The 26,493-nt window shown below is 49.2% G+C and overlaps 1 protein-coding gene across 2 annotated transcripts in view; it reads left to right on the plus strand.

Moving 5' to 3' along the window:
• Positions 1–26,493, plus strand: part of abca1b (ATP-binding cassette, sub-family A (ABC1), member 1B) — a 42,271-nt gene that overhangs the window by 5,850 nt on the left and 9,928 nt on the right. The window contains exons 4-37 of one of the 2 annotated variants that reach the window (XM_041944864.1): positions 2,209–2,350; positions 2,682–2,800; positions 5,411–5,532; positions 5,658–5,861; positions 7,857–7,946; positions 10,155–10,395; positions 11,562–11,701; positions 11,824–11,940; positions 12,206–12,400; positions 12,701–12,906; positions 14,151–14,327; positions 14,412–14,634; positions 14,908–15,129; positions 15,218–15,422; positions 15,894–16,007; positions 16,118–16,292; positions 17,055–17,186; positions 17,308–17,585; positions 17,674–17,894; positions 18,005–18,080; positions 18,162–18,412; positions 18,689–18,740; positions 18,832–18,957; positions 19,070–19,218; positions 19,336–19,460; positions 20,373–20,471; positions 20,898–21,087; positions 21,495–21,589; positions 21,998–22,030; positions 22,138–22,243; positions 22,544–22,618; positions 23,573–23,742; positions 24,541–24,718; positions 24,816–24,931. In XM_041944864.1, the coding sequence (XP_041800798.1) occupies positions 2,209–2,350; positions 2,682–2,800; positions 5,411–5,532; positions 5,658–5,861; positions 7,857–7,946; positions 10,155–10,395; positions 11,562–11,701; positions 11,824–11,940; positions 12,206–12,400; positions 12,701–12,906; positions 14,151–14,327; positions 14,412–14,634; positions 14,908–15,129; positions 15,218–15,422; positions 15,894–16,007; positions 16,118–16,292; positions 17,055–17,186; positions 17,308–17,585; positions 17,674–17,894; positions 18,005–18,080; positions 18,162–18,412; positions 18,689–18,740; positions 18,832–18,957; positions 19,070–19,218; positions 19,336–19,460; positions 20,373–20,471; positions 20,898–21,087; positions 21,495–21,589; positions 21,998–22,030; positions 22,138–22,243; positions 22,544–22,618; positions 23,573–23,742; positions 24,541–24,718; positions 24,816–24,931 (5,164 nt within the window). The remainder of the gene's footprint in view (positions 1–2,208; positions 2,351–2,681; positions 2,801–5,410; positions 5,533–5,657; positions 5,862–7,856; positions 7,947–10,154; positions 10,396–11,561; positions 11,702–11,823; positions 11,941–12,205; positions 12,401–12,700; positions 12,907–14,150; positions 14,328–14,411; positions 14,635–14,907; positions 15,130–15,217; positions 15,423–15,893; positions 16,008–16,117; positions 16,293–17,054; positions 17,187–17,307; positions 17,586–17,673; positions 17,895–18,004; positions 18,081–18,161; positions 18,413–18,688; positions 18,741–18,831; positions 18,958–19,069; positions 19,219–19,335; positions 19,461–20,372; positions 20,472–20,897; positions 21,088–21,494; positions 21,590–21,997; positions 22,031–22,137; positions 22,244–22,543; positions 22,619–23,572; positions 23,743–24,540; positions 24,719–24,815; positions 24,932–26,493) is intronic. The other variant, XM_041944865.1, reaches the window with a different exon arrangement.

The raw sequence follows: 26,493 nt of genomic DNA on the forward strand, positions 1-26,493 counted from the left end.
GTCTGCTTCAGAGCTGGAGGGGTCTGTTACAGAGGTGGGGGCTATCTGAGCTGTTACAGAGGTGGGGGTGCTGACTCTTCAGACAGGTGGAGCAGGATTGCCTCCTCTGAAGGTTGGAGTGAAGAAAAGACTCTGTGGTTGTTTTCATATTTAACGTGTGTCTGTTGCTCAGCAGCAGGATCAGGTTAGCGAGCTGCAGGCGGCGTTACAGGCGGCGTTACAGGCGGCGTTACAGGCGGTGCTGCAGGCGGTGTTGCAGGCGGTGCTGCAGGCGGTGTTGCAGGCGGCCCGACGCACCGGAAGCCTTTTCCTTTGCAGCGTGAGGAAACACCAGCCCATTTTAGGCTGAAAGTCTTTCCTGAGTTCTGGATCGAGACCTCACTGAAGCTCGTCGAGGTCGGTTTCAGGAAGCCGCTCGGTTTCCTGTTTCCCGCTGAAAGCAGAAGCTTTCTGGACTCGAGGCGCTTTCAGTTCTGCAGCCGTCGGCCGTTTGAGGAATGTTTCTGCTGTGATTCATTCAGCACGTGAGCGCCGGCGTGTTGAAACCTGTCGGTTTGAAGCAGCTCTCAGGAGTTTTCACTCATTCCTTCAGTGGCTGTTTTAACTTTTGACGCAGAGTTCCAGTATTTATATTTCACACAGAATCAGTCTGCGTTTGATTCACATCCACTGACCTCCAGCCTGCACGAGAAGACTTCACCTCACTTCCAGTTCGTAACCGTTCAAAGTGCCCACTTTTCTTTCACGTGCTGATGACTCAGCAGAAATATGAGCTGATGTGTGTTGATCTAATTCTGCCGTCAAAGCTGCTCGATGGTCCCGAACTCCTGTTGAATGTGAAGATGCCGTTAATGAAAATTGAAATGAAGGCGACCTGAACCTGAACCTGCTTCTGGACCAACCAGGGACTATATTTAGACGATGGTGGAGGAGTCTGATTGGTCAATGCTCCAGCATCAACAGTTAGTTATTGTTAACGTCAGAAAGAGAGAAAGAGACGCTTTTCATTCATTCAGTCCATCAGACAACAGGATGTCTCACTCTGTGTTGTTTTCCGCGTCTGAAAACTGCTTCGACAAACAGAAAAATGACATCATGACAAACGGCAGAAGATGAACGTCGGGACGCTGTTGAGAACCTCCCGTCCCTCTAACGATGAGCTGCTGTTCAGTCTGATGTGGATGAGGTCTGGACGCGGCCTCGGCAGCGCTCGGCTGAGCTGACTGACACTTATCTTATCTCTGTTTTGATTAGAAAGAGGCCAGTTGGCAGTCTTAAAGGTTCTGATAGCAGCTTCTCAACACGAACGGGTGGGGGGTAAAGGTCGTAGCCCGGCCCGCTCCGCCCTCGGCTCGCTCCCGCGGCCGCCGCAGATGCTCTGCCGCGGGCGATAACGAGCCAATCGCAGGTTATCTACCTGCGGTGCGTCCAGGTGAACGCATGGTTTGTTCCAGCACGGCAGGAAGATAAAGACGAACCGTCCTCAGCATCTTTCAGATTAAAGCGACTGAACACGTGTGTCTTCACAAACACGTGTGCTGTACTTTTAAATGTCCCGTGACCGTCTGCTTGTCCTCAGACAGGAAGGTCACGGAGGATCCCTCGTTAGGACGGACAGGAAGCTGGACCATCAGGAACAACTCTAATGTTCCTGAAAGGTTCCTGCTGATCCGCAGCGTCTCCACAGAGACGGACAAAACGTCTGAAGACGTTTTTCAGTCTTCTCACGTCTTTAAGACAAACGGTTGATTGTTACTGGAGCAACATCAAGAAAAGAGTCAGCAAACAAATCAATAAAGACGAATAATGGAATATTGAGGAAACAGGAAGTAGAAGTCTTGTGCTGTCTTCACACTAGAGGATTAACAGATTCTGGATCTGATTGGCCCCCCCGACACTCTGAACAGATCATCATGAGGCTCATGAACTGAACCGTTACCTCATCCTGCAGTAGCCAATGACAGCAGCCGACCGTTGAGGGTAAACGTTTACGAGGACAGTCCGCCTCCTCGCGTTTGATCACGTCAGTTTAAAATGACGGGCAGCGCGTCGTCCTGCGTCACGACTCCATCTGCTGTTTGTCACGGTTGAGATGTGGAGATGGTCGACTGTGGTCGTTTTTATCTTCAGGTGTTTCTTTGCTTCTGTCTGTCGCTGCCGCTCTGACTGAATAAACGCTGAGTCACTTTTGTTTTTTTCTGTCTGCAGGTCATTTTCCCAACAAGGCGATGCCGTCGGCCGGCACGCTGCCCTGGCTTCAGGGAATCCTCTGCAACGCCAACAACCCCTGCTTCAGAAACCCGACGCCAGGCGAGTCTCCGGGCGTCGTGGGCAACTTCAACGGCTCCATGTGAGGCTAAATGTGATCTCTGAGAGTCTGACTGAAGAGCTGCTTCACAGATCGTTTCATCTTTGGTTTGTTGTTGAAGGAACAAGCTTCAGTGTTCGGTTCTTCCTCCGACACCGAAGCAGCTTGTCTTCACTTTGACGAAGACTTCAGGCTGACTCAGATCTGAAAAAGGTTTACTGACACGCTTTTAACTGCAGCACGTCGCAGACAGACGTTTGCCGGTTTGCGGTGGAGGCGAGCGCTTCGCTTCCAGACTTCATCAACAGGTTTTCCTGCAGGTCCGTCACGTTTCTGGCGCTCACCGTCTGTTCATTCTCTGTTCTCTCTGCAGAATTTCTCGCCTGTTTTCCGACACCAAGAAGATTCTGCTGTACAGTCAGAACGATAAGAACCTGGACGGGTTCAAGGAGCTGGCCCAGGCCCTGCAGGTGCTGCAGCACAGCCAGTCAGGTAGGAACCGGTCAGGAGCGGTCCAGCTGGCTCCGGACCGGCCAGACCGCTGCTGAATCCAGCGGCTCAGTCAGTCCACGTCTAGACGCCGGGATTAAACTCCATGTGAGAATTATCTGGCACCCCCCGGGGGCCATATGCTAGAAAAAAACACTGATGTGGAAATGGGTGGATTAGATCACAGTGAGGTGTGATGTGCCGCGGCGACGCCTGTGAGGTAAGACGCCGCGAGCTCTGATGAAATCTAAAGTCGTGCAGCTTTGTAGCTCAGCAACGATCGATTGTTATCGACGTCCACGTTCATTCAAACGTCTAATATGACAGTTTGTAGGATTATTAATGCAACAGGAGTCACAGAAAGGTGGCGGGACGAGAAAGACTTAAATGATAACAGCAGAAAAAGGACAAAATAAAGACGAGCTGTCCCGGGAGCTGAGGCTGTGGGGCTGCTGCATCATGTTAGAGACACATGTTGGTAAACTCGGGGCTCCGTCTGTAGACTGAATGATTCATCGAGTGAAGAGTCCAGATAACGAGCAGGATGAAGGTCCAGAAACCGCCGGCTTCGTCCTGTAAACGTCACCGTGTGAAGCCTCAGCTGGATCCAGATCCAGCCACATTCAGCTGCAGCAACATTTGTGCAGTGTGGGCCGCCCCCCCTCTGCTGGTGCAGTTTTGGGCGGCCCCCCCCTCTGCTGGTGCAGTTTTCAGCCTCATTGAACAAAAAGAATTTTCTTCTTTGTGTGTTAATTTGCAGTTTTAGCTCCCCGGGGGGGGCGTTTCTTTTCTCTACCTGCTCCGACCTGCAGCTGTCCTCCCCCTCCCTCGATGGAGCTTCAGAGCGTTTCTGCTCTTTATTCCCTTTAATCACGTCTGATCACACGAACTCTGCTCTTTTGAGTCGTGAGAAGAACGAGCTGGCGTGATGTGAGCGGGGGCGGAGGGACGAGCCGCAGCAGGTTCACCTGTTGGAGCTCTCGGGTGATCTCACCTGATCCCAGTTCAGCTCAGCCCCGTGATAGGTTCAGCGGAGACGTCGGATTCAGAAGAGCTGAGACCAGAACCCGAGACCTCTGCCTCAGCAGGCGGCGGTCAGCGAGCGGTGGTCAGCGTGGCGTCTCTCTCGTCGCTCGGTGCCGTCACGCTGAGCGTCACCGGGTTCAAGCGTGTCACCACGCAGCTGAACAAACTGTTTTTTAGAGACACTCGAGATCCGAAACCAGATCAGACCTGAACCTGGATCAGTTCACTTCAGGTTCTTTAACAGGTTTTGGCTGTGGCCACGACGATAAGCTGACATGAGAGTTTGTTTTAGTCCAGAATGAGCTGAACGTGACCGAGCTTTCAGACAACCTTCCAGGTTCTGCCGCCTTCAGGGACTCCAGGTCCCCCCGCGGTGCTCCTGCGTGTTGATTGGCCGAGAGCCGGCTCCTCTCTGCTGCTGTGCAGTTTGATAATTGAATCATTTCTAACGTGGAGTTTCTGATTGAAGCAGACGTGTTTCTCTGCTGGAGCTCTGAGGAAACCGCTCCTCATTTGACCAATCACATCACTCTGAGCTGCTGATGTCAGACAGCTCAGCATGTCCTGTGACCCGTCACCAGCGGCGCGAGTTCAGCTCCGTCCCTGTGAGGCCTCCGTACCTCCAGATCATTGGCTGATAATAATCGTCAGTAATCAGCAGCTGGAGGACGAGGACGGACGAGGACGGACGGAGAGAGACGGACGTGAGACGCGAGGATTCCATCGTGTTTCGAGCTTTGAAGCGTTTCACTGATTCTGCTCGATGGATCCTCTGCTGCTTTCGCAGATCAGAGTCCATTTACTGAGCGAGAACATCAGTCTGTTAATAACTGAGTGAGCCCCCCCCCCCTTCAGTGTGGTGACGTGACTGCAGGATCTGTGGAGCTGCTAACAGGAAGCTGCTGTTTTAAAACCTACAGACGGCAGAGACAGGAGAGACAGCCGAGACAGGAGAGACAGGAAAGACAGAGAGACAGCAGAGACAGCAGAGACAGCAGAGACCACTCCAGACGTCTGTTTCCGGTCGTCTTTGTCGTCTGCTGAACACTTTGTGCAGGTTTCTGTCTCCACGGCTGCATGCTTGAACCTGTAGGAGAAGAAGGGATGGGGCGTGGGGCGCGTGGGGGCTTTGTCCAGTAAACGCAGATAGCCGCTGTGATGCTGCAGGTTCCTCCGGAGTGGAAAGTTTGTCCTGCAGACATGTGACAACATGCAGCTGAGACAAAGAGAACAAGTCTGTTTGTACGACTTCATCCAACCAGCAACAAGAAAACAGGCTGATTATGTACAGACACGCCCCCAGAGGGCCAAATATGGTCAGCGCTTCCCCCCGGCAGCCCTGTAGCCTCAGGTGTGTCTCACCTGGACTTGGGTTCAGGTTCAAAAACTGATCCTGCGTTGAGTCTTAGTTCTGGTTCGGGTCATGTTCACAATCACTAAATGAAACAAGATGAGGAAACATGTAAAACATGAGGGGGGGGGGGGGGGGGGGGGGGGGGGGGGGTCCTCTGAGGACACACAAGCTCTGATTTGGGGGGGGGGGGGTCAGGGGATCTGCTCTGATCTCTGTCTGTTTTTCTCTCTCAGGCTTCAAGTTGAAGCATTTCCTGCGAGAAGACGAGACTCTGTCGAGCTTCCTGCTGAGAAACGCCTCCTTCTCCGAACACAGCGTTCAGCAGATCAGCGAGGCCGGCATCAACCTGGAGAAGGTGAGCACGCGCTCTGCACGCGCTCAGTCCGAGCACGCTCGGCCTCACTGCGGCGCGGTCGGCGTTGAATGAAACATGAAACACGAGTCAGATAAATGTGGAATGAATCTGTCTGTCTGCTTCAGGTCCTCCTGAAAGGATTTGGCGTCCACCTGAGGGACATGTGTCCGAGAAAGGGGGGCAAGTGGAGTCTCGGAGACTTTGTGACGATCTCGGACCCGCAGGTGTCATTGCTGGTACAGGAAGTCATCTGTCAGGCCCCTCCCACCTGGCTGAACCACGCCGAGGAGCACTTCCTGAACAACGCTGACTTCTTCAAACCCATCCAGGTAAAAACACACCTGCCGACGCGCCTCAGGTCACATGGCAGAGCTCTGATTGGTGATTGGTGAACACAGACAGCGTCACACAATAATCAGACATTATTCCCTTCCAGACGTACCTCTTTTGGTAGAAATGTGTTGTCTGTCTTGGGGGGGGGCATCTGGAACAGTCTTCCCTCCACAGTAAGGGAAGGTCTTACATATTCCTCTTTTAAAGGAAAGCTCAGAGGCTGGTTAAAGGATGACCAGAAGTGTGTCCATGAAGTAGACTGAGACCACTGGATCTGGTTAAAGGATAACTTTGTTTTTTACAGCCTGGACCTTATTTGTAGCATTAAATACGACCATTTACTCACCCAGACAACTTTGGTGGCATTTGGAGTCGTTTTGAAGAAATTAGCCCCAGAGGAGCGGCGCGTATATCCGTATAATGCGAGTACTCGGGGCATCCATGCGCAGCCTCTATATAACACATAATCTGCAGAAACTCGTTCATATTCCAATATTTAGTTCTGATATGCTGGTGCTATTCCCCTCTGAGCCGGCGGTCGGCTAGTTTAGCTGTAGTTTGGCACAGCTGTGGTTCGTTATTGCGTATTCGTAGCCGACCGCCGCAGAGTCAGCCGTGTTGTGGCTGGCTGCTCGCAGCGCCCGGCGTTCGGTAATGACATCATCCACGTCAGAGGTGGTTGTCTAGAGACGCTGGATGTTGATAACATGCCACCACGGGCGGTTTAAGTTGGACTCTACTAAATTGCGTGCTTGTGAATGTAATTTTGAAATGTGTATTTTGTAATAGTATTTTTATGTAATGTGTACTTCCTTGTTGTTTTATTAGGCAACTAACATTCTGCCCGAGGACTACAGTTGCAAATTAGCTAATCAGCTATAAACTGGCACATTTACAGCAATGTTCATCAATGTGCACTGTCCTAAATCAATAAATAAATTCAGTTTCATATTTATCGAATGATCTGATCGTGATAGAAAGAATCTGATCTGCTCCAACATCCTCTGAAGGTTTGTGGAGTTCATTAAAACTCTTCATGAGTCATTCTAAGTCATTTTAATGAACAGCGAGATCACATGATCCTTTTAATACCAGTCAAATTATGTAACTATATTTCATGGATCAGAATATTCCTAATCATGGTCTGGGCGCTGGATTAGCACTCAGTCCTGGTCTTATTCTGGGGCCAACAGCAAATCCGTCCTCCGATGAGGACAGAGCTGCTTGTGGTCCTTCCTGTTGGGACAGATCAGATTCAGCTCTGAGAGGAAGCTTCACGTTTCAGTGCTGAGCGGCAGCAGAACTCCGAGAAGACGACTTTGAACTTGTGTTTTCTGTGTTCGACGTTGTTTGAGTCGTGAAGAGGAAGTGAGTTCTGCTGTGAGTCGTGTACAAAGAGTGTGAGTGACAGAGGGCGTCGTCACCTGGCTTCAGGTGTGTTTGCTGTGTATTTACTGTGTTATGTGTGAGTGGGAGGAGGCGTGTCTCAGCCTGTCTCTGCTCTTTACAGTCTCAGTTTTCGTAGCCCGGAGACCCGTTTGGTGGTTTTTAAGGGCTGAAAACGAGCTGCGCGTCAGCGAGGCCTCATTTCTTTTGTCTGCAGAAATCTACGAGCTGCCGACCGACCGTGAGCCACGAACCGACTCGAACTGCTGTGTTTCTGTCTGAGGGGAAAGTTTCCGTGGCAGCAGAGAGAGAACTGTGTGAAATCCTTCAGTCTGAGGAAAAACACTGAAGTTTACAGCTGAGAAGTGATCAGTGATGAAAACGAGCTTCAGGTCGTGTCTCGACAAGCAGACCTGAGAACAGAACAGATTCATATAGAGGGAAACATGAGCGAAGGCTGCAGAGCTGCTCTCAGATCAGCTGGAATCTTTAGTTAATGTTACCTTAAAACATGTCCAATCAAAACGTCTCTCGCTGTAAGACACAAAAATAAAGCCATCATGTCGGACTGAAGCCGTAAACCAAATGTCTCTTTGTGTCCTCAGAGGGACATGACGTCCGACCCCGAGGCCGTCCGACAGGTTGCCAGGGCGACCAACAACCTCCTGGACAGTCTGGGTTCACTCGCAGTCGAGGTAAGAAACACACCTGGTCACCTGACACCTCTGTGATGTCATTTATGTTAAATCAGACATGTCCTCAGTGGACAGTCCTGTCCTCAGTGGACAGTCGTGTCCTCCAGTGGACAGAAGTGTCCTCCAGTGGACAGTCGTGTCCTCCAGTGGACAGAAGTGTCAGTCCTCCAGCGGACAGTCGTGTCCTCCAGTGGACAGCAGTGTCAGTCCTCCAGCCTACATTAGCAGCACGCTGAGGCCACTGGGTTTACTTGGCAGCTCTGAATGTCTCTGTGAGTCTTTGTGTCCAGATAAAAGCTGTTTTCCTGCAGCAGAGACACTCGAGCTCCAGCTGAACAAAGACTCAAACGTCTCAGCAGGTTTTCACTTCACAGAAAACACGAGTCTGAACAAACAACAAACACTCGGCGCTCCTCTGCGTCCTGCTCGATGTCCCGCTGAGACGCTACGAGCGGCTGCCTGAAGCTGCCCTGCTGGATGTCACTGCAGCTCTCTTAAAGCTCCACTCGTCAATATTAATATTCAATTGAATATGAATATTAATTACATCTGATCACCATAATAATTATATAATCAAATTCAGTGGTAAAATGATGAAGAGCCCACAATGAACTCACCTATTCTGCAGCTCTACTGAGCCCTTAGACTGGGGACAGACTGGGGTCAGAATGGGAGTGGACTGGGGACACAGTGGGGACAGACTGGGAGTGGACTGGGGACAGACTGGGAGTGGACTGGGGACACAGTGGGGACAGACTGGGAGTGGACTGGGGACACAGTGGGGACAGACAGACTTCATCAGCTGTTGAGGAATCAGTCTGATAATCAGAGTAAAGTTCAGCCAGTTTGTTGTTTTTCACCCCGAGGTTATCAAACACACACACACACATTTACACACACATACTCACACATACACACTATACACACACACTATAAACACACATACACACACACACACACACACATCCTGTTCCTGACTCAGCATCCACATAAACAAAACAGCAGTCACATGTTTTCAATTTAGTCCTGTGTGTGTGTGTGTGTGTAAATGTGTGTGTGTGTGTGTTGCAAATAGTTGGGGCTTTATTTTGAAATTCTTCTTGTCGCAGGAAGAGAAAAAAGAGACGTTTCTCCACTCGTCTTTTTTTTTTTTTTTTTTTTTACAGATGGTCTTTGTTTTTGTGATGACCTCAAAGTTTAAACCAACTTTATTTAAAACTCTCACCTTCAGTTTGTTCTTCCATGTGGAAACCTCGTATCTCCAGATAAATGAACTTTGCCAGACGTTTAACAGAGCGGACACACCACAGACATCTCAAAAACAACAGGTTGAAAAGCTTCTTAATTAGCTCTGTCTGACAGGCGGGCACCTCCTCTGAAATGTGAACATGTAAAACATGTTTATAAAAAATGAATCAGTCGTCAGTCGTCAGATTCACGCTGCGGCGGTTTCACTTCTGCTGCAGTTTCAGTAAAGTGTCGGCCTGCAGTAACCTCCCACCGCTCCTCCTCCTCCTCCTCCTCCTCCTGAAGGAAGCGCCGGCCCGCCGTCTCAATCTCCGTGACTGAACGCTTGACTTTTCATCCCCTGACCGTATCTGACGGCTGGAGTTACTGCTGACGGTGCAGACTCACGCCGAACATTCAGCAGCAGATAAAAACTGCTGCTGTCAAGTAAAAACTTTCAGGAACTCTCTTTTCCTCTTTTCTTCCTCAACTAACCCCCAAATCTGGAGATACAAGGTTTTAACAGTGACACTAAACTTGTGTCTTCACAATCATAAAACATTTTTACTGCTGAACGTAGGAACAGTTTTATATATGATGTACTGGCACTGAGAACCACAAACATGTTCCCCCGCTTTTATTGTGAAAGGGTGGTGTTGTGTTCAAGTGCTCTCGGTTAGCTTGTAAGTGCCTCCCTGAGAATTCTGCGACTTACAGAAGACCAGATTATTCTGTAGGATTGACCTTTTGTAATTTGTACTTTAAGTTCTATTTTAAGATGTTCGTTTATTTGTTGGTATGAAAAGATGTTCGTGGCTCTCTTGTAATATTTGAATATTTGTAAATTCGTATGAAAGCGCCTGAAGTTGTAGCCTCGTACAGAAGCCCTGCAGGAGGTTGAAGTGTCACCTGGACTCTGGTCACTGTGTTTAAATGTGTCTCTGACCAGTCTAACCAGTGCCCTCTCTGTCTGTCGTCCAGTTGGCCAGTATGAAGAGCTGGATCGACCTGAGGAACGAGATCATCTTCCTGACGAAGAATGCCACTTCGTCTCCCAGCGCCATGTACCAGGCGGTCTCCAGGATCGTGTGCGGTCACCCCGAGGGGGGCGGCCTGCAGATCAAATCCCTCAACTGGTACGAGGACAGCAACTACAAGGCTCTGTTCGGAAACCACAACAGCAGCGAGGACGAGCCGGCGTCGCTGTACGACAACTCCTCCAGTGAGTCCTCGGGCTTCGGGGTTTGGACGGGTGGCTTTGGCTGGTCCAGGTTTGATCTCCAGTAAAGGCTGAACTGGAGGCAGAGGTCATTATGTGGTGGATCTGGTTGTAAACCGGCTCAGTGATCCACTGCTGTCATACAGCTTTGATCACGTTAGCAGCTGCTGGCCGGTTACAGCGCAGTGCTGCAGGGCCTGGACCTGCAGACCTCCAGCCGTCCTGCACTCCCAGACCAGGTTGGGTGGAAGTGAACTTAGTGAACATGAAACTGCTCAGCTCCTCGTTTCCTGTTGGGAGATTTTAGATGAAGAGCCGAATAATCATTTTACACCTTTTAGTTAAATGTTTGGTTTCTTTAGTCTGAAGGACCAGAAAACATCTGGTTTAAACTTCAGTTTGCTATCAGACCCTGGACCAGTTTGCAGTCATTCAGTAACCATGGTGACAGGTTTAAATGTTCCCACCTCGGGCTGTCGTCTTCTCCACTACAGCAGCTGAGGCTCATGGGTATTTAGAGTTGTCTACCAAGCTGACAAAACAAGGCTGAAAAGTTCAACTGTGTCTGTGTGTGCGTGCGTGCGTCTGTGTGTGTGTGTGTGTGTGTCTGTGTGTGTCTGTGTGTGTCTGTGTGTGTGTGTGTGTGTGTGCGCGTGTGCGTGCGTCTGTGTGTGTGTGTGTGCGCGCGTGTGTCTGTGTGTGTGTGTGTGTGTCTGTGTGTGCCTGTGTGTGTCTGTGTGTGTGCCTGTGTGTGTCTGTGTGTGTCTGTGTGTGTGTGCGTGCGTGTGTGTGTCTGTGTGTGTGTGCGTGCGTGTGTGTGTGTGTCTGTGTGTGTGTGCCTGTGTGTGTCTGTGTGTGTCTGTGTGTGTGTGCCTCTGTGTGTGTGTCTGTGTGTGTCTGTGTGTGTGTGCCTCTGTGTGTGTGTGTGTGTCTGTGTGTGCGTGCCTCTGTGTGTGTGTGTGTGTGTGCGTGCGTGTGTGTGCGTGTGTGCGTGCGTGTGTGTCTGTGTGTGTGTGTGTGTGCCTGCGTGTGTGTGCGTGTGTGCGTGCGTGTGTCTGTGTGTGTGTCTGTGTGTGTGTGTGTGTGTGTGTGTGTGTCTGTGTGTGTGTGTGCCTGTGTGTGTGTGTGTGTGTGTGTGCCTGTGTGTGCCTCTGTGTGTGTGTGTGCAGCTCCGTACTGTAACAGTCTGATGAAGAACATGGACTCAAACCCGATGTCCAGGATGATCTGGCAGGCTCTGAAGCCTCTGCTGATGGGGAAGATTCTGTACACTCCCCACACCCCCGCCACCCAGAGGGTCATTCATGAGGTACGACATCACTTCCTGTAGGAGTCTCAGGTCTCACCTGTGTCTGTTGTTGCGTTCAGTTCTCACACTTTCATACTTTTAAGCAAAGGACTGAGTATGACCCATATCTGTGGTGCGTTCAGGTGAATCGGACCTTTCAGGAGCTTGGTGTGTTCAGGGACCTGGGTGGGATGTGGGAAGAGATGAGACCCAAGGTGTGGAACTTCATGGAGAACAGCGAGCACATGGACTTGATCAGGGTAAACGGGCTCCGCCCACCACCTCACCTGTTTTGTTTTTTTTTATTCTTCTGTTCTGTGTTCTTTATGCTTTCCTCTTTATTCTCTAGTCTTTACTCCTTATTCTCAGTCACAGTTGGGGGGTGATGTTCCCCTCAGCTCATACTTTGGTGTCCTGTTAATGATAATTGATGAGATTGATCAGTGGCGTAATCTCGTTATTTCACACGTGAACTGATTTGTCTCCAGTCGATCAATAAAATCAAATCCTTATCTGATAATTCAGACTCTGCTGAAGAACAACATCACTGCCAGCTTCTTCCACGCTCAGCTGACCGACACCGACTGGACCGTGGCCGACATCTCCGACTTCCTGTCCAAGCAGGCGGAGGACCCCCGGCCGCCGGGCAGCGTGCTCACCTGGAGGGAGGTGTTTAACGAGACCGACCAGGCCATCATGAGCATCTCCCGCTTCATGGAGGTCAGTGTTCGAGGCCACAAACTGCTTTGACAGCTGCAGCATAGAGGTCTGGGTCTGGGGGTCTTTGTGAGGACTATTGTGGGGGCTGCAGAGGATCGTAGGATCAGGCTCAGTCTTATGGTTGCAGCTGCTGTCCTTCAGATTACATTCATTAAGTTTGGAACACGGGGGGGTCCTGATTACATCTTCGCTGCTTTGAGTCACATCACTTTGTTCTCAAAGTAATCAGTACTGTGTGCCGAGCTGTGATTGGTGGGTAAAAATCACATGACCAGAGCTCTGTCTGTGTGTGTGTGTCAGTGTGTGAACCTGGACAAACTGGAGCCGGTCTCAAGTGAGGAGCGACTGGTCAACCAGTCCATGCTCCTGCTGGAGGACAGGAAGTTCTGGGCCGGGATCGTCTTCCCGGACGTCGACCCCAACGCGACCGAGCTGCCGGCCAAACTGGACTACAAGATCCGCATGGACATCGACAATGTCGAGCGGACCAATAAGATCAAAGACGCGTAAGGACACACACACGCACTCACACACACACACACACGGTCAGAACGACCTCAGTGACCCTGAACTCACTCCAACGATACTTAAAACAGAAACATCTGTCACTAATTATTTATGTGTCGTTATTTGACACCTGTTTCTTCAACTTTGATCTTCAACACCTTTCTGGCACGAAGCCTCAAAGCGCTAACCAAATGTAAACAAACCGATGGTCCACCATTGTAGTTGGCGGTTCAAGCCAACGCTCCCAACACAAAGCAACACTGACGGCGTTTTCAGAAATCTGCTTCAGTGACCTGAAACGCTTCCACGCTTCGTTTTCAGCCCCGGAAGTTGCTGCTTGGTACCAAAGAGCTAGTTCTGAGAGCTTTACCTGTTTTATTTGGGTTTTGGTTTTGGGGATACATTTAGTTCCAGCTCTAGAATAAGTTTTTACTGTACAGTCCAGCCTACGAGCAGATGTTGGCCAAGACTGAAGTCTCTGAACTGTGTCAGAATCACAGCGATACAGTTAGCCAATCGTGTGTTGTGTTTTTAAACTTCAGGTGAAAAAACAGACTTTGGGATGCTTTAAGTCGGGGTCTGCGGTGCAGTTCAGCTCCAAATGTCTGCTTGCTTGTGTTCCACTCATGACCCTGGAGGGAATATTAGAATAAGAATAATAAGATTTGATCTGATGGTAACGTAAAGTTAAAGTTTGCTAACATAGATTAGCTACATATGAAGCTCTATTTTTGTTGTCACATGTTCAGATGTTTTAGGACAGGTTTAGCCTAGCTTAGCACGAAGACCCGAAGCAGGGGGAGGCTGCAATTAGCCTAGCTCCATCAAGAGATGCTGACTTTGGGGAGGATTTCCCCGAATGTTTTGGAAGGACGGGTGGACGAATGGATGGACTTCATTAATCCAAACTGGTATCGAGGCAGCGACAGCACACAGAATAAACTAAATGTAAACGTAGGATAACATGTGTACACATGAGACCAGTGGGCAAGCTTGAAGTGTTTTTAAATGCAGTGAGGTAGAGTAGGAGTACACAGCTGTGCATGAACAAAGTCTCTGAAGGAGACAGCAGAGTGAAGTTTAGTCAAGACAGAAACCTTAAAGCTGCGACACGAGTTCCTGCATCGTCCATGTGACAGCGAGGCTGAACCAGCCTGTGAGACATGAGGTGGACCACGTTCAGCAGCTCTTCATCACACCAACAAGACTTTATTTTATGTCTGTTGTCCCTCCTCGTCTTCAGGTACTGGGACCCAGGTCCTCGTGCCGACCCGTTTGAGGACATGCGGTACATCTGGGGCGGGTTCTCGTACCTGCAGGACGTTATCGAGCACGGCATCATCAGAGCGATGACGGGCACCAAGGAGAAGACCGGCGTCTACATCCAGCAGATGCCGTATCCCTGCTACGTAGATGACATGTAAGAACCTCCACAGCCTTTCAGCTGCTCTGGTTTGTGCTTGTCTGAGCTGCTCACACTGTTCCCTCACGTCCTCGGCCCCAGTTTCCTGCGGGTGATGAGCCGCTCCATGCCTCTCTTCATGACTCTGGCCTGGATGTACTCGGTGGCCATCATCCTGAAGAGCGTGGTGTACGAGAAGGAGGCGAGGCTGAAGGAGACCATGAGGATTATGGGACTGAATAACGGCATCCTGTGGTTCAGTTGGTTCATCAGCAGCCTGATTCCTCTGCTGATCAGCGCCGGACTGCTGGTTCTGCTGCTCAAGGTGATGAACAGGGACACGGCAAACCTGTCAATGCATGACCACAGACGACTAAACCCAGATTCACCCTCAGGGGGAACAATAAAGCATTAGTGGAAATATCTCTTTCTCTATTTCTGTTGCTATTTTTTCTAACTACCAATACCTGCTGCTGTAATACCCGAATTTCCACGGCTGGGGATTAATAAAGTCTTATCTTATTGTATCTTATCTTAAAATAGCTTCTGCTATTAACCTGATGTGACTGACGTCGTTCTGTACTTGTGTCCTGAACAGAAGGGGAACCTGCTGCCCTACAGCGACCCCGGTGTGGTCTTCCTCTTCCTGGGGTCCTTCGCCGTGGTCACCATCATGCAGTGTTTCCTCCTCAGCACGGCGTTCGCCCGTGCTAACCTGGCCGCCGCCTGCGGAGGAATCATCTACTTCACACTCTACCTGCCCTACGTGCTCTGCGTCGCCTGGCAGGACTACATCGGCTTCGGCGCCAAAGTCTTTGCTGTAAGACCGCCAAACTTTGACAAGTTTGTTTGTTTGCTTTACCGTATTGCTGTTGGACGGACTAAGTCACATGTCTCCCCCCCCCCAGAGCCTCCTGTCTCCTGTGGCTTTCGGGTTCGGCTGCGAGTACTTCGCCCTGTTTGAGGAGCAGGGAGTCGGTATCCAGTGGAAGAACCTGGTGTCGAGTCCTCTGGAGGAGGACGACTTCAGCCTCCGCACTGCCATCACCATCATGTACTTCGACTCCTTCCTGTATGGAGTCCTCACCTGGTACATTGAGGCTGTGTTTCCAGGTGAGAACTAACATCGCTTTGATTTCATTACAAGGTTTAACCTGTCGCCAACAGACACACAAGAGTTCAGACACAAGGTCTGCTTTCAAAACTGTAGTTTAGAGTTTCAGAAGAGAACGTAATGCAGAGTAGTCTAAACTCTTCATCACCTCCACGATCATGATGCCAACCATGACAACGTTGACTCTCTTCTTCTCTCACTTCTTCTTATCTTTGTTTTTGACTCTTAGCGCTCCTGTTCCTGTTTCTTTCCTGAGTCTTCATTCTACAAATAAACTTCTTCCACACCATTATTAGTTTTCCAAATAGTTCAGACTCCGGTCAGTAGGTGGCGATGCACATTGTGTAAATGTGAAACACATTTAACACAGAAGAAGAAGAAGAAAAATGTGTCGCAAAGATACAAAAGCACCAAGAGCCTTTGCTTCCTGTTGAAAATGTATTAAATGTACACCTTCCTGTGCGGCTCAGGTCAGTACGGGATCCCTCGCCCCTGGTATTTCCCTTTCACCAAGTCCTACTGGTTTGGAGAGAACGAGGGAAAGTCCAACAAAGTCCCTCTGAACCGGAAAGGAAACGCCGGAGGTGAGACTGTAACCACACGGCGGCGTTACCGAGCGGCGCTCACAGAAACGATCAATAACTTGTAGCTGTGAAGAGCAACTTCCTGACGTGTGTCCACTCTGTTTCTCCAGCTGTGTGTATCGAGGAGGAGCCGGCTCACCTGGAGCCCGGAGTCTACATCGAGAACCTGGTGAAGGTTTATCGTCACGGAAAGAAGCTGGCAGTCGACGGGCTGACGCTTGGCTTCTACGAAGGGCAGATCACCTCCTTCCTCGGACACAACGGGGCTGGAAAAACCACCACCATGTGAGTAAAGGACCACATCGGCCAGTCCAGATACTGACGCAGGCGACGATAAGGGGTTTCATACATAAACTTACAAGTAAAAATGCAGATAAAAGAGTACAGCTACAAGCAGATCCAGTTTACAGACTCAGATCCAGTTTACAGACACGGACTCAGATCCAGTTTACAGACTCAGATCCAGTTTACAGACACAGACTCGGATCCAGTTTACAGACACAGACTTAGATCCAGTTTACAGACACGGACTCAGATCCAGTTTACAGACACAGACTGAGATCCAGTTTACTGACACGGACTCAGATCCAGTTTACAGACCGAGACTCAGATCCAGTTTACAGACCGAGACTCAGATCCAGTTTACAGAGACAGACTGAGATCCAGTGTACAGACCGAGACTCAGATCCAGTTTACAGACTCAGATCCAGTTTACAGACACGGACTGAGATCCAGTTTACAGACACGGACTGAGATCCAGTTTACAGACACAGACTCAGATCCAGTTTACAGACTCAGATCCAGTCTACAGACTCAGATCCAGTTTACAGACCGAGACTCAGATCCAGTTTACAGAGACAGACTGAGATCCAGTTTACAGACCGAGACTCAGATCCAGTTTACAGACACAGACTGAGATCCAGTTTACAGACACAGACTCAGATCCAGTTTACAGACACGGACTCAGATCCAGTTTACAGACTCAGATCCAGTTTACAGACTCAGATCCATTATCTTATCTAAATAATATCCTCTTGACTCCCGCAGGTCCATCCTAACCGGTCTGTTCCCTCCGACCTCTGGTACTGCCTACATCCTGGGCAAAGACATCCGGTCTGAGCTGAGTGCCATCAGACAGAGTCTGGGCGTCTGTCCACAACACAACGTCCTCTTCAGCATGTGAGTCCTGTTTTTAGCTGCTGCAGGTTGAAAGGGTCACTTTTTTAGTCTTGAAAAGGTTTCAATGTCTTCATCCAGTTTATCATGTAACCTTGTTCATGCGCTGTGGTGCCCCCTGCAGGCTGACGGTGGAGGAGCACATTTGGTTCTACGGCCGGCTCAAAGGCCTGTCAGAGCAGCAGGTGAAAGGTGAGATCGAACAGATCCTGCAGGACACCGGGCTACCGCACAAACGCAGCTCCAGGACCAGCGCGTTGTCCGGCGGCATGCAGAGGAAACTGTCTGTGGCTCTGGCCTTTGTCGGGGGGTCGAAGGTCGTGATCCTAGATGAGCCCACGGCTGGCGTCGACCCCTACGCCCGCAGAGGGATCTGGGATCTGCTGCTGAAGTACAGACAGGGTGAGTTGTCCTGATCGGTCGGTCTAATCACCGATATTAAGTATTTTTACTCACCAGCTGGACTCAAATTGAACTTTTCTCTTCTCAGGTCGGACCATTATCTTGTCCACACACCACATGGACGAGGCAGACATCTTGGGCGACCGGATCGCTATTATCTCCCACGGGAAGCTGTGCTGCGTGGGCTCGTCCTTGTACCTGAAAAACCAGCTGGGGACGGGATACTACCTGACGCTGGTGAAGAAGGAAGCGGAGCCGTCGCTCAGCTCCTGCAGGAACTCCTCCAGCACCGTGTCCTTCACCAAGAAGGTCTCAGCTACACGTAGCTTCAGCTCTCTTCACCCTGTGTAGTATTTTCCCGCAGTACTGCGCTCTGTGTACTATCAGTACTCTAAATCACTGCGTTGTGGCTCTTTCAGGAGGGGGAGTGCGCCTCGGTCAGCAGCAGTGACGCAGGACTCGGCAGCGAACATGAAAGTGAGGCTGCCACCATCGGTGAGCTCTCTGTTCCTGCAGAACGTTTCACGTGTTTTCCTTCAGGTGGATCTCACCTGTGTCTCACGTCTCTGCCCTCAGAGAATGGCCCTGCGGCGTCCATCTGTGACGTCCCCTTCGTCCCCCCCGACGTGTCTCTGGTCTCGGGTTTGATCCTGTGTCACGTCCCCGCCGCCCGCCTGGTGGAGGACCTCAGACACGAGCTGACCTACGTCCTGCCGTACAGCGCCGCCAAGGACGGAGCCTTCGTGGAGCTCTTCAAAGACCTGGACCGCAAGCTGCCCGACCTCGGCATCTCCAGCTACGGAGTGTCCGACACCACGCTGGAGGAGGTGATGATCAGCTGATCAGTACTAAATATTCCTCTTACCATGATGCAAAGTGTTTGAGTCTGTCAGATGTTCTTTGGCTCTGGAACCAGGTTTGATTTCAGACGATGACGATGCCTCTCAGTAACATCCAGCTGCCTAAACAACAAAGATAATTACTTTATTATGTTTTTATTAATATTTATATCACACTTCAACACGAACACAGTGTCCACCAGAACTGAGCATATTACTGCAATCAGAACATTAAATGATTCTTACTATTTTTGGCTTTTGTAGATTTTCCTCAAAGTGGCTGAAGATAACGGAGTCGACACTGAAGTGCCCTCAGGTGGGACTTTACCTCCGGCTGTGATGTCATTCCAAAATAATCGTTAAAAACACTGAAACCGGTCAACGTGTGAATTCATGTGTGTGTTCAGATGGTACGCTTCCTGTTCAGAGGCGGAGGAGGACTCACGCCTTCGGTGGGGGAGACCATCAGAGCTGCCTGAGACCTTTAACAGAGGATGACAACAATGACTGCAATGAGTCTGACGGAGACCCGGGTACACAACATGATGATATTCTCATGAGTCAATGGCACCGCAAACGCCATAGTGAGTCCGTATCAGTAGTTGTGGGGGTGTATCATGCGTGTTGTGTCGTGCCACCCTTCAGACTGCAGGGAGACGGACTGGTTGAACTGCACTGACGGTAAAGGATCGTACCAGGTGAGCGGCTGGAGTCTGAAGAGGCAGCAGTTCGTGGCTCTGATGTGGAAACGGTTTCTGTACGCCCGCCGCTCCAGGAAAGGCTTCTTCGCTCAGGTAGGCCGACCTCTGCAGGCCCAGAGACTATGAGCAGGACGTGGTCCCGTGAAGCTGGATCGGGTGTGATCGTCCTCATTTGTTTGTCTCATCGGAACTGAAATGTTTGTCTTGCAGATTGTTCTTCCTGCTGTGTTCGTCTGCATCGCTCTGGTCTTCAGTCTCATCGTCCCCCCATTTGGAAAATATCCCAGTCTGGAGCTGCAGCCCTGGATTTACGAGGACCAGGTCACCTTCATCAGGTACACAACTGTCCTGAACTGTCTCTTCCTGTCCCACACAGCTGTAATCTGTCCCACACAGCACTGAACTGTCCCACACAGCCCTAAACTGTCCCACACAGCACTGAACTGTCCCACACAGCTTTAAACTGTCCCACACAGCTTTAAACTGTCCCACACAGCACTGAACTGTCCCACACAGCTTTAAACTGTCCCACACAGCCCTAAACTGTCCCACACAGCACTGAACTGTCCCACACAGCCCTAAACTGTCCCACACAGCACTGAACTGTCCCACACAGCTCTAAACGGTCCCACACAGCTCTAAACGGTCCCACACAGCTGTTAACTGTCCCACACAGCTCTAAACGGTCCCACACAGCTGTTAACTGTCCCACACAGCTCTAAACGGTCCCACACAGCTTTAAACTGTCCCACACAGCTCTAAACGGTCCCACACAGCTTTAAACTGTCCCACACAGCTGTTAACTGTCCCACACAGCTCTAAACTGTCCCACACAGCTCTAAACTGTCCCACACAGCTTTAAACTGTCCCACACAGCTGTTAACTGTCCCACACAGCTGTTAACTGTCCCACACAGCACTGAACTGTCCCACACAGCTGTAAACTGTCCCACACAGCTGTAAACTGTCCCACACAGCTGTAAACTGTCCCACACAGCTGTTAACTGTCCCACACAGCTGTTAACTGTCCCAGATACAAAGTATTATACTGAATAAAACATCATGCTGTTATTCTAGTGTCACTGTCTGTGTGTTTTTCTTTAATTACTAAATGAATTGTTAATTAGTTCCTTCCTTTACAAACCAGGAGACTTTCCACACACACATTCTGAACATGGACACACACATTGACACAGAAAGTTTATTGTGGCTGATCTGAGTTCGGTTTGTTTGCTGTTTGTCTGTTAGCGATGATGCTCCCGGAGACGCCAACATGCTGAAGTTATTAAACGCTCTGCTGGACCCGCCGAGCTTCGGGACTCGCTGCATGGACGGACATCCCATCCCGTAAGAAAACATGGCTTTCATGAATGATTGAATAGATTTGATGTCATATTATATTCAGTAGATTTAACTAGTGATTTAATAAGTGATTGAATAAATGAATGGGGGGAGGACGTTAAATATAATATTCTGGTTGACTATGATCAGATTTAAAAAATGATCAACTTTAACAACAAATAACTCATCATTAGGCTGATGTCACCTTTCATTCAGGTATCACCACACAGCATTCTGGGTAGCGGAGTTTAAATCCTCTCTCACTGTCACTTAGAGGAAGAACTAGAAAAAGACTTTTTCATTGACGTGCACACAGTATTTTATTCATGTGTTCATCGTTCGGTGTGTGAAAATGATGTTTGATATTTTAACACTGAAGATACGCCATGAATTTAGGATTCATCTGGTATTGTCATTGATTACCTCCCCCAGAGAGGCCCCTTGTACGATGGGCGACGAGGACTGGCAGACTCCTGACGTTCCCGAAAGCGTCCAGCAGCTCTTCAGCTCCACAAACTGGACCATGGAGAATCCATCTCCGGCCTGTTTCTGCAGCTGCGGCGGCAAGAAGAAGATGCTGCCGGACTGTCCTCCAGGAGCCGGAGGGCCGCCCCCACCCGAGGTCAGACCACCTGACACAGACCTGAAGTCAGCAGGCTTCTGTCCACCTGAGCTCTTTGACATATTGTCCTGTGTCTGACCCTTCCTCGAGGATTGTCTTTAATACTTTCTACATTGTCGATTCATGCTGAAGTTTAATTGAACAGTTTATTTGATTTATTAGTTCATTCAGTGTTCATTCTTCACAGGAACAGAAGTTAAAAAACACAAAACTCAGAGTAACCACTCACAAGCTTTTGATCGTGTCACATGATCTTCATCAGCAGCTGGAGACACTCGTGAAGTGAACGCGTTTCTGTTTTAGTAGTTTTAGAAGAAATGACTTCGGTTAATTCACTGCTCCACCGGCGGAACGTCGCTGCTGCCTGTAAAGTTTCTCATTTCTTTTTATCTGTTGTTGTTGTTCAGATGAAGCTGAGCGCCACCGACACTCTGCAGAACCTGACGGGAAGAAACATCTCCGACTACCTGGTGAAAACGTACGCTCAGATCATCGGCAAGAGGTGAGTACATCACAGTACAAATACACAGAGGTACTGCAGGTACACAGACATACTGCAGGTACACAGACATACTGCAGGTACACAGAAATACTGCAGGTACACAGACATACTGCAGGTACACAGACATACTGCAGGTAAACAGACATACTGCAGGTACACAGACATACTGCAGGTACACAGAAATACTGCAGGTACACAGACATACTGCAGGTACACAGACATACTGCAGGTAAACAGAAATACTGCAGGTACACAGACATACTGCAGGTACACAGACATACTGCAGGTAAACAGACATACTGCAGGTACACAGACATACTGCAGGTACACAGACATACTGCAGGTACACAGACAGGTAAACAGGAAGTGGTCTCAGTGATTTAAACTGTCTGAATGTTTGTTTCACAGTCTGAAGAACAAAGTCTGGGTGAATGAGTTCAGGTTGGTCTTTTTAATTCTCCTCTTCTGGTTTTAATTTGAAAATCATGAATTCACTCAGTCGTTGTTTCGACTTTGTCACCTTTTGGATCTTCCTTTTCTCGCTGCAGGTACGGAGGCTTCTCATTGGGTGCCAGGAGCACTCAGGTCCTCCCACCGGCCAACGAGATCGACGAGGCAATCGAACGAGTCCGGAGGGTCTTTGAGTTGCAGAAGGTCAGTGAGGACGTTCTGTGAAGCTTCGGGAACAAAATGTTCGTTCAGCCACAAACCTTCATCTTTATAGTCAGAGCCTCCAGCAGCCAATCAAACGATTAGCCTGCTCCTCAGACACCTGCTCTGTCAGTGACGAGCCTCTAAAAACTGGCCGTCACAGTGAGACGGCCCAGTCTCATGAAGAGCTCTTGTTGTGAGTCTGAAGGTTTGTGGCTGAAACGTGAGCAGAGTCAAACTGAACTGACGACCTGCTTCAGTCGACTCTGCGGGTCGACGTTAATGTGCGGCTTTTGGTTTCAGGGAGCTGCTGCGGATCGATTCCTCGACAGTTTGTCCAGTTTCATCAACGGCTTGGACACAAAGAACAACGTCAAGGTGAGAACCAGTCCGTAAAGGACAGCATGAGTGAGTCTGTAGACCCTCGAGTCCCCATCCAGGGCAGACAGACAGGAAGTAGCAGACCAACAAAGTAAAACACAGGATGAACAGTCACGATAAAGGTAGAAGCAGATTGTAATCTTAGTAAACTCAATCAGAAACATTGGAGCTGCTTTAGAACACGCAGGTACATCTGCATTATGTAGAAACACCGTTCAACACATTCCAAAAACATGATCTCAGTACAGAAGAGAAGAAAAAAAACACCTACAGGCCATAACAGAGGTAAATAAAAAATGAAAATAGTAAAAAGGCGTCTCTTCACTGTCGGTCTTTCTTCAGTCCAGATCTGAATTGGAAATATCATCAGTGTCACATTTCACAGCTTCTCCTAAAGGTCTTGTAGCCGGCTGCATCTGAACTTCCTGTTCCCAGACTTTCACATTAAAACTTCACTGACGAGTGTCCAAATCTGTGAGGAAACTTGTCCACATTCACTATTCAATGAAAATATATGATGATGATGATGATATATGATATACGAGTTTCGAGCTGTTCAGAGAAAAGTTTCTGTGATTGAAGGACCTCGACTACTTTTAACTGTTGTCACATGACACTCTGAAGGTGGTGCTGAGCATGCTCAGAAAGAGCTCAGGTGTTGAGAAAATATTCTGGAAGTTTGACAAAATTTCTGCTCGATCTTCATCCATCAGCAGAGCTATGGAGGTTGTGAGATAGGGTTGAAAGCCCTTGGTAAAGCTAGTAAGTGGACCTTGAGTGGAGATTTTGCCATCAAACTACTACAGTTAATATTGTTGTGGTTGTTGGTAGTATTATTTCTTCTAAGGTCAACAATGACCATTGATACTTTATTTCTATACAGAATGAAACTTGAGTGATTGATTGTGATAATTAGTGAATGAAAGGTGATTAATGTTCGACTCTCCTCAGATCTGGTTCAATAATAAAGGCTGGCACAGCATCGGCGCGTTCATCAACGTGATGAATAACGGCATCCTGAGAGCACACCTGCCTGAAGGGAGTGACGCCAGCAAGTACGGCATCAGTGCCTTCAACCATCCTCTGAACCTGACCAAGGAGCAGCTGTCGCAGGTCGCACTGTGAGTACACACACCTGGCAGGAAACACACCTGACAGGAGGCACACCTGACAGGAAACACACCTGGCAGGAGGCACACCTGACAGGAAACACACCTGACAGGAAGCACACCTGGCAGGAGGCACACCTGACAGGAAACACACCTGACAGGAGGCACACCTGACAGGAAACACACCTGACAGGAAACACACCTGACAGGAGGCACACCTGACAGGAAACACACCTGGCGGGAAACACACCTGACAGGAGGCACACCTGACAGGAAACACACCTGACAGGAAACACACCTGACAGGAGGCACACCTGACAGGAAGCACACCTGACAGGAAGCACACCTGACAGGAAGCACACCTGACAGGAGGCCCACCTGACGGGAAACACACCTGGCGGGAAACACACCTGGCGGGAAACACACCTGACGGGAAACACACCTGACAGGAAACACACCTGACAGGAGGCCCACCTGACAGGAAACACACCTGGCAGGAGGCACACCTGACAGGAAACACACCTGACAGGAGGCACACCTGACAGGAAACACACCTGACAGGAAACACACCTGGCAGGAAACACACCTGACAGGAGGCCCACTTGACAGGAGGCCCACTTGACAGGAGGCCCACCTGACAGGAGGCCCACCTGACAGGAAGCACACCTGGCAGGAAACACACCTGGCAGGAAACACACTGGGACACCTCACCTGAACGACTGCCACTAGATGTGCCCATACAGATGATGGTATATTATTCTGTATGTCAGCAGACCTGCACGTGTAACTCGTCCTCCTCTCTGTCTCCAGGGTAACAACCTCTGTGGATGTCCTGGTGTCCATCTGTGTGATCTTTGCCATGTCCTTCGTCCCGGCCAGCTTCGTGGTCTTCCTCATCCAGGAGCGAGTCAGTAAAGCCAAACACATGCAGTTCATCAGCGGCGTGCAGCCGCTGCTCTACTGGGTGGCCAACTTCATCTGGGACATGGTGAGAATCAAACTAAATGCACCCCCGCCGTATCAGACGGTGTGTGTCAGAGTGTGTGTTCACTGTTGTTGACGTCGCTGCTTGTGTCTCTCTACAGTGTAACTATGTCGTCCCGGCAACGCTGGTCATCCTCATCTTCATCTGTTTCCAACAAAAAGCCTACGTGTCCTCGACCAACCTGCCGGTGCTCGCCCTGCTGCTGCTGCTCTACGGGTCAGATACACAATACTACACAGTACAACACTGTACTGCTCTGTACTACACAGTACAACACTGTACTGCTCTATACTACACAATACTACACTGTACTGCTCTGTACTACACAGTACAACACTGTACTGCTCTGTACTACACAATACTACACTGTACTGCTCTGTACTACACAATACAACACTGTACTGCTCTGTACTACACAGTACTACACTGTACTGCTTTGTACTACACAATACTACACTGTACTGCTCTGTACTACACAGTGCTACACTGTACTGCTCTGTACTACACAATACTACACTATACTGCTCTGTACTACACAGTACTACACTGTACTGCTCTGTACTACACAATACTACACTGTACTGCTCTGTACTACACAATACTACACTGTACTGCTTTGTACTACACAATACTACACTATACTGCTCTGTACTACACAATACTACACTGTACTGCTCTGTACTACACAATACTACACTATACTGCTCTGTACTACACAGTACTACACTATACTGCTCTGTACTACACAGTACTACACTGTACTGCTCTGTACTACACAATACTACACTGTACTGCTCTGTACTACACAGTACGACACTATATTTCACAATATATGCCACACTACACTATAGCAGTAGGAAAATAACAACAGAATAGAGAAATACAAAATAATAGTTGACGATATATGTACATTTTATACAAAGAACTAAAAAAACTCAGGTATTTGTACTCCTCGACGAAGTCAGTGTTCAGATCTAAGGGCTGCGCTCCCACTTTCTTCCAGCTGTTTCTGGAAACCTCCATAAACCAGCAGCAGATGATCCGTGTTCCTGAACAGGGGGGTTAGCAGGGTGGCTGGTCCTGGTCCATTGAGGTCTTTGTATACAAGGAGGAGGACTTAAAATCAGTTCTGATTGGTGCAGAGCAGCTTAAAACCAGTTCAACACACAGTCAGAAAGACCAACCAACTGTTCAAGATGACTGATCTATCAAATATATATCAAATGCTGGACTGAAGTCTAACAGGACAAGAACTGAGACCTGGTTTTCATTCATTCTTAGTTCAGTCTGAAGTCGCTGATTATTTCAGTCCGAGCAGTGTCAGTGCTGCGGTCTGCTGAGGTTATTTTCTTTAAGAAAGGAGTTCAGCTGTGTTTTCCAGTGTCTGACTGATGAGTGGGAGGTTGGACATCAGCCTTACGGAGTGCTTCACTGTCCAGGTCGGGTTCTTTAGTGATGTTTTACAGCAGCTGAAGCTTTAAGACATCTGAGAAGAAGCCTGCTCAGAGATGTATTTATGATCTTCAGGACTTGAAACACCGTCAGACGCTCGCTTTAAAATGCTGCCGGTTCAGGGACAACACAGGAAGTGGATGAGTTAGACCGTATGCAGAGCTCAGTTAATGTTATACAGGTGAATTTTCCCATGATTCCATCTGTTTCCTGAGCTCGTCTGTGTTCACGTCAGCAGCAACGCTGCCTCAGATTCAGGTTATTTTATTATTGAGGAACGAAGTTCTTCACAGTTTGATGTAGAGAACTGTGGACAGGTGGGGGCG

Source organism: Chelmon rostratus, chromosome 9, assembly GCF_017976325.1.
Source record: "Chelmon rostratus isolate fCheRos1 chromosome 9, fCheRos1.pri, whole genome shotgun sequence".
NCBI lineage: Eukaryota > Metazoa > Chordata > Actinopteri > Chaetodontiformes > Chaetodontidae > Chelmon > Chelmon rostratus.